The sequence below is a fragment of the Leopardus geoffroyi genome, chromosome B1, assembly GCF_018350155.1.
Source record: "Leopardus geoffroyi isolate Oge1 chromosome B1, O.geoffroyi_Oge1_pat1.0, whole genome shotgun sequence".
NCBI lineage: Eukaryota > Metazoa > Chordata > Mammalia > Carnivora > Felidae > Leopardus > Leopardus geoffroyi.
Window position 1 is genome coordinate 64,538,100 of NC_059327.1, and position 15,853 is coordinate 64,553,952.

Consider the following 15,853-nt stretch of genomic DNA (forward strand, 5'->3'; position numbering starts at 1 on the left):
TGACTTCTGGATGTAGGGTAGGGGGATATTGCACACTCTAAACTGTTGATGGATGTACTGGGAGCCCTGACTTCCCAAACATACGAAGGAAATGACTGGAGGAGACAAAATCAATTCAGAGAACATTGTGAAAGAAAGTGGAAGAACCAGACTATCTCCCAGAATTAGAGAAAATGGCCCAGATTCTCAAGTATATTATGGGTTCCAGCCATTATTTCAGGAAGGAGAGGTAGGACAAGAGTGGATTCTTCAGATTATCCACCAATGAAAGCAGGGCTTCATGGACAAGTGAAGAAAGGCTGTCACCTCTGGTTATGTTAAAAAGACTGAGGCAAAGCAATCCAAGTTGGAACTTCAAAAGCTTTCATTCATCCTTGAAATATCTACTGAGCAAGGCACTGTGGAAAATTAAGACCAACCAGACATAAATTCTGTGCTTGACAAGATTATGGTGTACCAAAGTAAAAATAACTTGTTAGAAAGTTAACACATGCCACAAGTGGAAGAAATAACATGAAACTGGAAGAATGCGGGTTTATTTCCAGCTGGAAATTACTTCTTAGTTGGCTTTTGTGGAACAGTAGACATGCAGAAGTACAGAAGGAAAACCGAGAGAAGAAATATCATGGACAAAGCCTCAGAAATGGAAAATCTCCAGACTCTTAGAACAGCTGGTAGTTTGATTTAGCAAACAGAGGGGAAAGTTAGATGTAACCTATGGGGACTTCCCCCCAAATGGGAGATAAAGCACATCTTCTCCAGCTTGTCTGTGGTTAAAACATTCCAAACACATAGAAACTACAGATCAATATAGTAGCCAAGAGCAAAAATCTTTCTAAATTTGGAGAACTTCAAGATGTCTGATCTGCATACTGAATCCTCCCTGCAATTAAGAAGCTTAAATGATTATCTTCTACACGAATTCTCAACCTCAGCACTACTGACATTTTGGGCTAGATAATTCTTCGTTGGGGGGGGGGGTGCTATCCTACACACTATAGGATGTTTATGCAGCATTTGTGGCCTCTATTTACTAAAAGTCAGTAGCACCCCACCCCAACACCAGGTGTAACAATAAACAGTATCTGCAGACATTCCCAATGTCCCCTGGGAAACAAAACTTGCCCCTGTTGAGAACCACTGGTCTACCCCTCGGTCTGTGTGTCAGATGATTGTTCTCCTTGCATAGGTAGACCTAAGGTAAGAGCTGAACAAGCCCTTGTGTCTGTTTTCTTACAGAAGCATAAAGCATATGTCACTGTTACAAAATATAGGTAGGACTTCTTATAACTCTATCCATTGGTATAAGTAAATAAAAACCCAAAATAGAATCAGAAATTCTCATAAACTAGGATTTCTAACCAACTCTTCCTGGCCCAACATACTAAAGCCTTTCACAGGAACGTAGATGGCTATTACACCCTCCACACATACTGATGTTGGCAAGAGACGGACTCCTGACTGTCATGTATTTAACATTCATAATATTGTTGTAGCTACAGAAACTCTTGTGAAATAGTTTTAAAAATTGTGAAAGACAGTTTGTAGTTATGATGGTAGAAATTAAGGGAAAATATTGATATGTAAGAAAGTGGTTCTCAGCGACAAAGACTTATGAAACAAAAATGACAAACACTAAATTTTATGCATGCCTTTACTCAGGAATTGTTTCTGGTGAGATGTGACAGCTTCTTTCACATTTTTTATTTAATTTTAAAGGGAATGAGGGTGGGGAGGGGGACCTGAATGTACAATCCTATAAAAGTACCTATTACTTTACCTTTAAAAGATTTTAAGGTGGACCTTTTAAGGTTTTAGGTAAGGTAAAATCCTTTAAAAGAATTTTAAACTGACTCTTTCACTTAGTATGTTCACTATAAGGATTAAATGTCAAAGTAAGTATCTAAAGTCTAATGTCACATACTTGATGCTATAAGGAGAAATAAGACCATTATAGTGGTAGGTGAGCTCCTTCATGTAGACTTTCAACAGTACCTTTAAAAGAGTTGAAAGCAATTAAGCAATTCTGGTTAGAATTTTACTGTCTGTTAACAATATATTTCTTATCCACAAAATTTAGTAGGCAGGCATGGTCTTTTGAAGGAGTCATAGAAAAAAAATTACCAAGTCCATTGATAACAACTCGGTGATAACATTCTCTTTTTTATTTCAAAGGTGTTCTTGAATGGCCATTTTGGACAAAACTGGTTGTGGTGGCTATTGGCTTCACGGGAGGTCTTGTCTTCATGTACGTACAGTGTAAAGTCTACGTTCAGTTATGGCGCAGGCTGAAGGCCTACAACCGTGTGATCTTTGTGCAAAATTGCCCAGACACTGCCAAAAAGCAGGAGAAGAATTTCTCGTGTAACATAAACACGGACATCAAAGATGCTGTGGTGGTGCCTGTATCACAAACGGGTACAAATTCACTGCCATCTGCAGAGGGAGGCCCCCCTGAGGTCATCCCGGTGTGACACAGTTGGGAGTTTCTTCACTGAAGGGTATCTTTCTAGCCCTTAGCCACTACAAATGACAGAAGTGATCCTGAATTATTCACTCCTTTATCTTCTCCTTTCTCCTACTGACTCATTCTTCCTTACTTTGCTCAAAAAAGGAAAGGACCAAAAGGCACCGATGACCAGGATCCCATGAAGCAGTCCAAAGGGTGATACAGAAATGTGAAAAATTTGCTAGAGGTGATTTCTAAGACAATTAAGAACCAATGGAGCGAGGGATGCTTTCAGGCAATGACGAAAGACTACACGGACACATGCATCTTCACGATAGCAGGACAAAGTTTAAGAATACAGACTTGAATTGCAATGTGTATTTCTTCTAAGGCCTTGTAATGTTAACTCTTTCATCCAGAAATAAGAAACATACTTGGTTTTAAGCTTGAAATTGTCTACATTATCCTTACGTCATATCAGAAGCAAACTTGGAGGATGCATATTTTGATATTTATACTTTGGACGGCTAACAGATTTTTATGGCTATAGTGGAGTCCAGTTGTTTTAACAGATGCATGTTTTTAAAATAGATGCAATACACATTTGAAGAGATCAATACTTAGAATTATGTTTAAGTCATGAGCAAAAGATTTTCAGAGGTTTTTGGGTGTAATTAGCACTGTTAAATACCTACAGAAGTTGAAATCAACTATCAGGCTCTATATTTTATCTCGTCCCTCTTAAAACAGTGTTGTCCAACAGATATATAATGTGAGCCACAAACGCAGGACATATCATATGCATACATTTTAAACTTTCTAGCAGCCCCATTAGAAAAAGGAAAACTAAATGAAATGTTTATATTTAACACTATATATCATTTCAACATGTCATCAGTATTAAAATTGAGATATTTTACATCTTTTTCTTACGAACCAAGTCTTCAAAATCCAGTATTTTGTCTTTACAACGTATCTTCATTTGAATTAACTGTACTGGATAGCACAGCCCTAAAATTAGAGGCAGGACCTCTGCTTCATCGAACAGTTGAATATTTAAAAACAACAGCTCAATTCATTCTTTTATTCAGAGTCTCTCAAATATTACAGTTTTATTAAGCACTTACATTCATCAAATTAAACATCCTGAGTTAGGTGAACTTACCATTTCTCTAAAAGGTAAGAAAAAAAAAAAAAAAAAGTAGGGAAGGATGAAATGATCTGTGGCAAAGTTCTGAAATTAGCTTGTTTGCTACTATGAAGCACAGATGATAGGGAAACAGAAATTAAATATTTTTCTTAGGTCAAATGTGTAAGTTTTTTTTTTAATCCACATGTGGTATCAACTTGACAGAGGAGTAGTTATGACTAAGCATTTAGACTCTGTTTGAAAAAGCTGACAGCATTTCCCTGCTCAGCTGGGAAGTAAAGATACTGAATAGATTTTGTGATAAGTAATAAACTGAGTTGTTGAGGTTTGATGTGCAGCTGATTATCGTGCTCCTTGCATATTCATGTAAAACTGAAGCGTGGATGATAGATTCTGCAGTGAGCTAGATTAATGATTATAGATGTAGTGACCTGTCAAAGAAAGAGGTTCTACATTTTAAAAGGTGATTTATTTTTGTTAGCTGTCATATTTATTATTGTGAAAAGGCAACTGTGATGGCCGTAAGGACCAAAGCATGGGTATCGCATTGCACAAACCTGGGTATCACATCGATGCACTTTGTAATTATCAGTGTGCTTGTTCTTCACGGATTATCATACAAGAAAGGAAAAGGAAATAACCTTTTAATGAGGAGAAAGATATGAATATTAGTAGTGGCTGACCCTTAGTCCAAATAGTCCCAATTCCTAGAAATAAAGAAAAGGTAAACAATGTCGTGTGTGTGTGTGTGTGTGTGTGTGTGGTGTGTGTGTGTGATTTCATGTATGTACATGAGAAAAGTGGTAAGGTTTTTGGTCAGTCAGGAAACAAAAGGTTTAAAACATCTTTCTTAAAACTTGTTATGGAGGGTATGGAATAAAGGCACAGGGAAGACCCAGTTGAAGTTAACGAAAGTGTACCAAAATTTCTGCACAAATAAGGGCAAAAGTGGTGTAATAAAAAATTAATGAACTTTAAACAGACTAAAATTTGTATTAACTTCCTCTTAAATTTCTATTTTAAAGTTTTAAGATAAATACTCATGAATAGAAGCTTTGGGTGATTTAACCATGGCCTATCACCCAATAGATTAACCTTGATTCAATTTTTCTGTTAATTGTCCTAAGCTTTTTACTAATCCATTTCTCCAGGAGTTTAGCAATGGGAACAAGTTGTTTACATATATTCCCTGGGGGGGGTGGGGGAGGAAGTGGGAGGGAATCTGTCACCAGCAAGCAATGAAATGTTATCTCTTTTGTCTGCTCTGGAAGGAAAATGATTATTTACTTTAATTACCACCAAAAATACTATTTAAATTCTGTACAAATCTAAAGATTGGTAAATGCATAGCTCATTTCTCAATGGGAGAGGACTGGCTAATAGGCCTTGTTTATTAAGGGTCACACCTAACACTAAGAAAACATTTCTAGAATGAAAAGATCAGCATTACTGTCTTAACAAGAAAATACGACATAGTGTTTTAAGATCATACCTAAATTCTCAAAATTAACTTACAAAAGCCTTGACTTTCTTGTAATGAGAATATAATAATACATATAGCTCCCTAGAAGGTTAACAGTCAGCGTTTTATTCTGCTATTATTCTTCTGAACTTCATATATAAACCCTGAACTCCCGAATTTAAATCTTTTACAAAGTTTTCCTACAATGGCTGTTTATAGTTCAAACAATCTGAAATAATTACATGCATTTAAAACCTAATGTTGATTTCCTTTCATATTGTGTGTGGCAACTGCCCTTTCAGTGAAAGGATTTGGCTTTGTGACAATACTGTTGTGGACTGGATATACCCTTCAAAAACTACTCTCCAGGCTGACAGTTTTTTTGAAGCATGTTTTCCTGCTCATGTAAAAAAACGGAATTGAAACAAAGGACTGAAATTGAAGAATGGCAACACAATTCTGTTAAAAATCTTGGCTTTTTATAATCATGCATTTGGTAGTATCAATACCATAAACTACAGACATTTACACTGTTAATTTTTAAAAGAACTCTCACTTTCATTGTATCAAAGATTGAATTGTAAAGGAATGAAATTCCAGTTATTTTTTTAAAGAGTGAAGTCCAAAAGGCAATTAAGCTTGAGAACAAACACAAGTAAAACAAAAATGAAAAAAAAATCCAAACAAAAATGATCCCATCAACCTGGGATATAGCAGTGGAGACACTGAAGTTAGGTGTATATTGAAGAAGTGTTTTAAAATATCCCCGGCTTGAATCTCACTCTGAGCTGCTATTACATGTGATTATTGCCCCAGAGATAGCCTCGTTTATTTTGTTTTGCAAAAGGTCCCTGGGTACCCCTAAAACATCTACTGTTTGGCTGGAAAATTAGCTCATTAGAGCAATGACATCATTAAGAGACTGTAATTGCCAAGGGGGTGTGGTGGGGAAGATTATTCCATTTGACTGACAGTTTACCTTTCCTTACCTTGCCAATGAATATTTCGGAACAAAGTAGAGCTCTTTAAACTTATTATTCATTATTGTAGTTGTTATATAATAATTGTGAAAGACTTACACTTTAATTAAGAAAGATAAAAACTTTTTTTTCTTAAGTCAGCCCAAAGGTGCTATTTTACATATCAATACAGCTGAAAGGAAGTGCTGTTATTTTGGGCTGCAATGTTTCCTCCAAATCTGAAGCCCATTTTGAAATTGGATATCACATTTAAAACAAACGAGGAAAAATTATTTTAACTGTGTGCAATTTTTGAGATTGAGCATTTGTACTTTTTTGGTTTTACCTAATTCTCTTGCATTAACAACTTACTGTTTTGTGAATAATGTGTACTGAGATGAATTAAGGAAAAGAAAATAATTATCTGTGAAAGAAAGACTTTGTATATTAAACAAGTGACCTAAATTTTTGTTGTGGTTTCTGTACTCTTTGCCTAATTTACCAGGATTTCTGCAGGTTTGTATCTGCAACATTCAAAAAATCTTGAGTTCTTAAGATTTTATAACAGTCTGGATGTTTAAGCAGCTTCTGAACAGATTCATAGTTACTTTAAAGCCAACACAGGCGGATTCACCCTGATATTACAGAAAGGAATAAAGAGGTGCATTAACAGGGGAAAACCAATAGAAATAATCTAAACAGATTTTCAAAACCTGTTAAAAAAAAACAAAACAGCAAAACCCCTAGAAGAAAAATCATAATGTAAAGAAAGGACTGTCTCATAAATAAGGCTTGGATATACCAAAGAATTTAACAGCATTTGTCTACTCAGACATAATAAAATAGTAAATTTAGATAATTTCATACATACTAAATAATAGGAGAAAGACTATGGAATCAATTTCTAATCTATGATGTTTGCTGGTAAGAGAAGAAAATGTCTCTCTCCAAAGCCCCAACTTCTAAACCTGAATTCAGGGTAAACCGACTGCCTAGCCCAAGGCCACCTCCAGGTCATTCTGGTAGACTAATTGTATGTGCTCATTCTGCCTCATTGGATATCCACTTAAAGTCTTCTCGCACCTCCTGAATTACAACAAATACTCCTGGATCACAAGTCATTGTCACTGTGTGTTCAGCTAATGGTCCTAAAACTGGGAGATGTGATAGAGATACCAAAGGAAGCAAGAGAATGGGAAGAAATACTTGGAACTCAGGGAAAGGGCAATGCAGGCAATGGGAACAATAACCAAAGTCCCAAGTGGTTGCCAAGCAAGATTCAGCTACCGTAGAAACAGCAAGCCCTTGTTAGGGTCACAAAGTTTATTACTTACAGTGATAGCAGAAGAAAGACAAACCACCAGTAGCCCCATGAGTCCTGTCCCAAGAAAAGACAAAAAGAGGGGGCATGAGACATGAAAGAGGACATTATAATGCAACAGAAGGGGTGGGGCACCTTGTTGCTGAGATACTAATTCCATGTTGTAGCTAAGCAACTTTGTGGCCTGCAGCTATGCCCTAAAGGGACTCAAAATGGAAAGTCTCATACTTCATCAAAATCTGGAGGCAAGGACAACTGTCTCACGGCTTCTCTGGGAGACAGGGAGGCATACATGAAGTGGCCCATGATAGTTCCTCACATGCCCCAAATCCTTGTGTTCCAGGAAGATCATGGGCCATCATGGCTCAGGTTAGCCTGAACCTAGCCTGGCCTAAATGGATAAACACAAGGTCTTCAGGGTGCCAGCAGAGCTGTTCCACAATAGAAAACAGTTTGGCCATTCTAGGAATAGACAGAAGGTCTGTGTACCTGAAGTCCAATAAGCCAAGGGCGAGTGGAAACAAGTAAAGGTTGGAGAAGCAGTTAGGAAACAAATTATTTCAGGCCTCTTTGGCCATGGTAGGTCATGTGAATTTCACCCCAAATATGATGGATGTCAATATAGGTTCAGCAGTTGTAACAAATATAGCACTCTGGTAGGGAGTGTCGATAATGGGGGAAGGTGTGCATGTGTGGGGCAAGGCGGATAATCTCTTTACCTTCCCCTCAATTTTGATGTGAACTTAAAACTGTTCTGAAAAAACAAGTGTTTAGAAACAAAATTATACCCATCAAATAGACATATCATTAAGAAATGACTGAATGATACTATAACAAGATGAACAAAGGAGTAGCATATTGTAGTGTACATTTTCAAAAGTTCATCAGCAACTCCACAGAATGGATTATGAAGAACAAGAATGGTGGCATGAAGGCCAGTGAGGAAGTGACAGGTAAGGGCAAAGAGTGGAGATGGCCTGACATAGACTGATTTGACTCTTTCTGAAAACAGAACTACAAATACCGACTAATTAAATTTAATTGGGAGGGTATGGAAGAGAGAAAGTGAAGAATCAAAGATGATTTACAAGCAGTTTTCAGAAATTAGGTGAAAAACTTGGGAGAGATTCAAGGTTCCTGATGAGAGAACAGGGATTGGGATCCAGGACACAAATAGGAGTATTTGCCATTGAAAGGAGAAAAGCTGCTACATCCATAAAATGGAAAGGGAAGGAAGGGGAGGGAGAGGGAAAGGGGAGGGCAGTTTCATTGTCTCAACGATGTATATAAAGTGAACAGTTGGTTGAGGAGGCAAATATTAAAGCTAAGCTAGAACATGAAAAAGTAGTAAGGGGCTCCTGGGTGGCTCAGTCGGCTAAGTGTCCGACTTCGGCTGGTTATGATCTCATGGTTCGTGGGTTTGGAGCCCCGTGTCAGGCTCTGTGCTGACAGCTCAGAGCCTGGAGCCTGCTTCGGATTCTGTGTCTCCCTCTCTCTCTGCCTCTCTCCCGCTTGGGCTCTGTCTCTCTCTCTCTCTCTCTCTCAGAAATAAACAAACATCAAAAAAAATTTTTTTTAAGTAGTGAAAATTATCTAAACGTTGGAAAAATGAACTTATTACAGGTACACAGTAAAACTGCTAAGCAGTATTGAGAACCCACTTGAGATGTACAAACATGAATGGAAAAACCTGATACTCTCCACAAATGCTGAGCTACTTGGGAACAACAGGTACAAAGGAGACAGATAACCTGGAGTGCTCCTCTGAGTTTTGAAAGACGAATACTATGCAGTCAGGGGCAGAGGGATGGCGAGCATGTGACAGGAGGCAACTCTAAAACCCGAATCTAAACAAAACATAAAAGAATCTGAAAACAGGAGACAGGTGGTGCACAATGAAAGAATGAGGTCAAAGTACAGAACTTCAGCAGTGGAGGGGGATAGGAGATAGTGAATGGAGCACAGAATAGTCGGATTTTATGGGAGTTTCAGGAGCTGGTACGTATCTGGGTGTGGCCACTGAGAAGTGTCTGAATGGAGTGGAGAAAAGGGTCACAATTTTAGATTTGTTATCCACAAGGTCCTGGATTCACTGAAATGATTAAAATAAGGGAGAAGAAAACTGAGCCAAGTAAAGTCTTCAATGAATGAGAAGGTTCTTCTGGGAGGTAAGATAATAAGGAAAGGGTGACAGTGATAGAACTTCAAAGAACAGAGAAGTGGCAGTGGCAATAGAGCAAAGAGGACACCTGTCTAATCTCCTGAAACACAGGGATAGAAGAATAGTAAAAGCTCCTATTTGAGGTGACAGAGTCCTAAGGAGACACCTATGTCAGTGAGGAAAAGAAGTGACTAGGATATCTGGAAAGAGACCACTGTCAGAGTTGACGGCTCTGAGCTTAGAGATGTACCATTAGCTCATATCCGTGGAAGTTCCGCTTGTTGACAAACTATGGCAAGCAGGAAAAATCCAGCCTATTTTGTGTATGGCCACAACTAAGAATGAGCTTTACCTTTTTAAGGGTAGTAAAACACACACACACACACACAGATATGCAAAAAGAAACTGCATTTGGGCTGCAACACCTAAAATATTTACTATCTGGATCTTTACAAACAAACAAACAAACAAAAATTCACCACCCCTGGTTTACAAAGAACTGCCAGTGAGTTCTCTTCCAAGGCCATGGACTGCAGAAGCCATCTTGCAAAGACAATCTACTGACCAAAAGGAAGGAGCCTACATAAGGCAGCACAAGTTATTCCTGCAGGAAAAAAACATATTCTATAGATAATGATTAAGGATATCACGTAAAAGCAATACTGTAACAACAAATTATCTCTTAGGCTACTTTGGTCCAGCCAGGAGTAACAGGATTACTGTCATGATATAATTATTTATAATGATATATAATAAAATTATGAATTATAATTATCATCCTAAATGATAAAGTAAATTCCTCCATTCAACAAATACCTACCTATTCTAGTTCCAACCAGGGTGCTTGTTCTATTTTTTGCTTTGATGGTATAGGGAAAACCAGGAACAAATGTTTAAGGGAGAGCACAATCTGCCATTTTCATAAGTTATTTATCTAACAGAATAGTAAGACTTTTTAAGTATCAGACCAGATAAAACAGTTTCTCTTCTCTTTAAGATTCAGTTTTGGCAGCTCTTTCTGCCCACAGGTCCTGTCCCTGTGCTTTAATAAAATCACCTTTTTGCATCAAAAAATAATTTAAAAAAAGTTCACTACAAATCAAAACCACACTCAGATATCACCTCACGCCAGTCAGAGTGGCCAAAATGAACAAATCAGGAGACTATAGATGCTGGAGAGAATGTGGAGAAACGGGAACCCTCTTGCACTGTTGGTGGGAATGCAAATTGGTGCAGCCACTCTGGAAAACAGTGTGGAGGTTCCTCAAAAAATTAAAAATAGACCTACCCTATGACCCAGCAACAGCACTGCTAGGAATTTACCCAAGGGATACAGGAGTACTGATGCACAGGGGCACTTGTACCCCAATGTTTATAGCAGCACTCTCAACAATAGCCAAATTATGCAAAGAGCCTAAATGTCCATCAACTGATGAATGGATAAAGAAATTGTGGTTTATATACACAATGGAGTACTATGTGCCAATGAGAAAGAATGAAATATGGCCCTTTGTAGCAACATGGATGGAACTGGAGAGCATTATGCTAAGTGAAATAAGCCATACAGAGAAAGACAGATACCATATGTTTTCACTCTTATGTGGATCCTGAGAAACTTAACAGAAACCCATGGGGGAGGGGAAGGAAAAAAAAAAAAAAAGAGGTTAGAGTGGGAGAGAGCCAAAGCATAAGAGACTGTTAAAAACTGAGAACAAACTGAGGGTTGATGGGGGGTGGGAGGGAGGGGAGGGTGGGTGATGGGTATTGAGGAGGGCACCTTTTGGGATGAGCACTGGGTGTTGTATGGAAACCATTTTGACAATAAATTTCATATATTGAAAAAAAAAAACTGAGAACAAACTGAGGGTTGATGGGGGGTGGGAAGGAGGGGAGGGTGGGTGATGGGTATTGAGGAGGGCACCTTTTGGGATGAGCACTGGGTGTTGTATGGAAACCAATTTGACAATAAACTTCATATATTGAAAGAAAAAAAAAGATTCAGTGTTTATAGCCATTTTGAAACAAAAATGAACCCCCCTCCCCCCACCAAAAAAGGACACTTTCCAGTGACTAAACAGACAAGAACTTCTCTAACCATAAAACCATACTCTTACAAAGATTACTAAAGAAAGCAAATCAGCATCAGTTGAAACACTGAAACACTGAAAATGAAATAACTGGAACTTTAAGAAGTGAAATTATGGAAATATATTTTATTTTTAATTGTAAATAGTAAAAAAAGCTGTAATATTTTAAATAAGTTGTTAACAAGACTTAGTTGATATCTAGTAAACCTCTTATAGCATCCTTTTACATTTATTTTCTTGAAAATACTCAAAGACACTTGCATTGTATCCCTTAGAAAACTGCCTAAAAGATAACTGCATTTAACAAGTCCTATAAAGAACAACATTCTAACATTCATGTTTTTCATATTTGAAATACTGAGTTATATTATATGTCATTCAGTGTATCACTTAGAAGAATAAATAACACAATCGCAATACCTGATGCTCTGATCTTTGTTTCCACAGATAAAACCTATCAGCCTTCATGCAGGAAATATACAAACAAAAAGAGTTAACCTGCAACCACTTATCTTATTTGTTAAAAGATAACAAATTACAGTGTGGAAGACTAACATTACGAAAATAGTCACCATTTTTTTCTTTACCATTAAACTCTGGCTCAAAGATAATAAAAATAATGTACAATCCATCAGTGTGTATTTATCCTATATCACATTTTCCCTATCTTACAAGGAAAGAAAATAGATTTAATTTAAGAGGAAGATTAGTGAAACACTATTACTGAAAGACAATTTTGTTATCACCACTACTCAAGAAGTATGCACGGGACTCTTTCAGAAAACACATTGCTGTACATACTCCACAATCTGAGATTAGGTGATCCAAGGTGAACATGAAAAAAATTAAAACATTTTTTTTTCCTTATTCAGATCACTCCCTATGCCCAGGAAAATCAGGTTAAATGGATCTTAGATTGTACTTTTATTTTATTTCACTATATCTATTTTAGCAACTTAATGTAAATGGAAAGTAACACTTATTTTTAAGTGAAAATCATATCACTTTTTGAAACTGCAAATGGGAGTTTCATCATGAAAGATGATAAGCTACATGGCAAATTCTTGTATGTAGACAGTTATTTACCATAATCAGTTCAAATATAACTTTATGCTTTCCATTTATTTACTTTCAACTGAAATAAAGGACAATTAGGCCACTGCAGTCATTTCCTCATCTGAGTCACTGGATTCATCTTTTAGTTCCAATTCCCCTAAATCTTTATCTACGGTTATAATAGTTTTCTTCTTGCACTTCTTGGGAACTGCATCATTAGCACAAATTTTTCTCATTTTAATGGTTGGCAATTTCTTCAGATCCAAATCCCACTCCCTAAACAAAAGAGAGTACACACAGAGGGTTGCTGGGGTGTGAGATGGGGAAACAGTCAATGTATTTAAAACTCTAAAAGCAGTAGAACAAAGCTTATGAATGTATAGTAGATTCAAATGCACTAGAAACAAACAACATAAATGCATTAGGAAAAAAAAGAGTCCCAAGAACTGAGGTCCGCTTTGTCCATATTTCTTGCATCTTCTCGTTAACCTACAATAGCTATAACTGCACACAGATTCCCACATATCCAAAACTTCCAAAATGCAATTCAGGAAAATATTAGGCAGAAGTTAGAAGGAGGCTCTGTTCCATTCTTTTATTCTCCCTAACCTGAATCTTCAGTCTGGCCATATGGTTTCAAGAATCTAAAAAGTAGGAACTAAGACACCTGGGAGGCTCAGTCAGTTGAGTCCGACTTCAGTTCAAGTCACGATCTCACAGCTCAGGAGTTCCAGCCCCACGTGGGGCTCTGTGCTGACAGCTCAGAGCCTGGGACCTGTTTTGGATTCTGTGTCTCCCTCTCACTCTCTGTCCCTCCCCCGCTCACATTTTGTCTCTCTCTCAAAAATAAATAAAAATGAAAAAATTTTTTAATAAATAAAAAGTAGGACCTAGATCATATCTGGCAAATTTCCAAAATGCAGTCAGAAAAGATTTTTCTTTTCACACATGGTGGTAAATCACAGTAATTTTCAGAAACGAAAAACATGTTGTTACACTAGAAAACTCAATCTTTCAACTACCAGACTAACTAGTTCTTGATGACTTAACTTTTTCTCTGGGATCACTTCCCAATAACCATCCTTTCTGAAAGAACTCTGAGCCATCAAGTCTGTTGCTGTTAGGTTATCTTTTAAAAAGTATAAAATGGGGAAGAATAGTGAGAACAAGTTCTTTTAGGTATTATACTAAGGTATCTAAATTTTCTTTTAAAAATAAATAACAGCACCATGTCACTATCATTTCAGTGTACATCAGGTGTTTCAAAGAAAGACAAGTTAGGAAAAGCCTTACTTTGATAAAAGAGAAAAAGTTAAAAGAAACCCTTGAGTTGTTTTTTTTTTTTTTTTAGCTCATTAGAGCTAAGTTCAAAGTTCTAGGTTCATAAGGGAAGAAAGTTTATGTCTCATGTATTTTACATGCAGCTTCAAGGAGTAATAAAAGAGACAGACTTACCTAAAAGTTTTCAGGTTACCTGCATTTACAATGTCTGGAATCTCTAGGAAAGAAAATAATTTACATCCATTAATCAATGTTCTTTAAATTACAACACTTTACAGTTTCCTTGTTTATTATCTCACACACAAAAGTGACAGCGAAAACCAAAGCAAAACACAATTTCAAAGCACTGCTGTAATGCTATATGAAAAGTAAGTTTTGGAAGTATAACGGGCATAGTTTAAGAAGGTGACTTATTCACCAGACACACTCCCTGACACTGGAAGCAGCACTGTGGCACGCCTGAAACAACACTGGATCTGAGTTTTTGGGCTGACTCAATCACCAATACATGTCTGACCTTGACCACGTCCTGTTAATTAATCTGCAGGCTACATGGTGAACAGACTTTAGAAGGAAAGAGCAGTAGCACAGAGACCAACTGGGAGGCCGTTACAAGGGTACAGTTGAAACGATGGCGGCTCGAACTAGGGAGGTGGTGACAGTAGCAGTAAAATTTATCAGACGCAAAATGTATTTTGCTGAGGATATGGACGGAGCGTAAAAGTGACTATGCGTGGGCTTCCGACCTGAACAACTGATGCCGCTGCCAGAAATACAGATCATGTGGGAGAAGAAAGTTTTGGGAGAAAAGCTGGACTTTGCTTTGGAACAGGTCAGGTCTGAGATGCCTATAAGACATTCAAGTAGAGATTTTAAGAAACCCATCTTTGATAATGCAAATCTGGAGTTCTAGGGACAAGTTAGCACTGACAGATACAAATTTTGAAATTATGGGCATGTAGACAGTATCTCAAACCGAGACGGAATGAAATCCATTAGGAATTGGTATAGACAGATAAAAAGAAGAGGCCCCCAAAATAGAGACCTTAGCCAATATTTAGTTTGTGAAGAGGAGTCAATTTAGGACACTAAAGTCTCGGCCAGTGACCTAGAAAGACAAGTAGGAAAGGGTCTTCTTTACCAAATGAAACGTGTGACAAGAAAATGAAATGATTGATCATCTGTATCAAATGATGCAGAAAAGTTGACTGAGAATCAATGCCCAGTATAGCAACTATTTGCCAGTACTGTTAGTTGAGTGGAAACGACAGCTAATTAAAGTGGGTTACAAAAAAAATGGAACATGAGGAAAAATGGAGACTACAAACATAAATTTTACAGTCTGATGGTGACAACTCCATGAAAGGGAGTAGTTGAAGCTCTCCCTCAACTTCCTGTGTCAGGTACTTTGATAAATCAAACTTTATGTAACTTTTAAACAACCTGTGGAAGTAGGTATGCTATTTATTGCTATTTAAACTGAAGAAAACAAAGCCACAGGAGGGGAGGATTTAAATAACTTGTCCTGTTTAATAGTAAGCTGTAAGGGTTTAAATCAGATCTATCTAGTTCTAAAGCTATTTTCTGTTATTTTTTCAGTTAGGAACGCACTTCCTACAGATGATGAAGAGGAACTACCAACTACTTCAGGGTTTCTAGCATTACTATAGTGTAGGTGCCTGACGTTAAGCTTTTGATTGTCTAGACATCCGTATCACAGACACCCTTCTCAAATAAAAGTCTTGTCAGCTGTATGACACAGCTACAGCAAAACAACTAGATGAGAAACCAGGCCGCCCCCATCCGTGAAAGTTCTCTTTCAGAAAGCCCTGGTAACCAAACACTCGAGTGACCCCACTTTTCCCTTCTCGCGCCCTAACTCCCACTGCTGTGTTTCTAATTTGGCAATAAAGAATGAACCTGTGAA

The 15,853-nt window shown here is 37.5% G+C and overlaps 2 protein-coding genes across 14 annotated transcripts in view; one reads left to right on the forward strand and one right to left on the reverse strand.

Moving 5' to 3' along the window:
• Positions 1-2,893, forward strand: part of MARCHF1 (membrane associated ring-CH-type finger 1) — an 874,367-nt gene extending 871,474 nt beyond the window's left edge. For 9 of the 11 annotated variants that reach the window (XM_045463907.1, XM_045463928.1, XM_045463961.1 and 6 more), the window contains one exon: positions 2,176-2,893. In XM_045463907.1, coding sequence (XP_045319863.1) covers positions 2,176-2,474 — 299 coding nt within the window. In that variant the 3' untranslated portion in view covers positions 2,475-2,893. The remainder of the gene's footprint in view (positions 1-2,175) is intronic. The other 2 variants (XM_045463942.1, XM_045463950.1) reach the window with 2 other exon arrangements.
• TMA16 (translation machinery associated 16 homolog) overlaps positions 1-15,853 on the reverse strand; it is an 84,782-nt gene that overhangs the window by 44,797 nt on the left and 24,132 nt on the right. For 2 of the 3 annotated variants that reach the window (XM_045464019.1, XM_045464027.1), the window contains exon 6: positions 14,101-14,143. In XM_045464019.1, the coding sequence (XP_045319975.1) occupies positions 14,101-14,143 (43 nt within the window). Of the gene's footprint in view, positions 1-11,700; positions 12,922-14,100; positions 14,144-15,853 lie in introns of those variants that run through there. The other variant, XM_045464009.1, reaches the window with a different exon arrangement.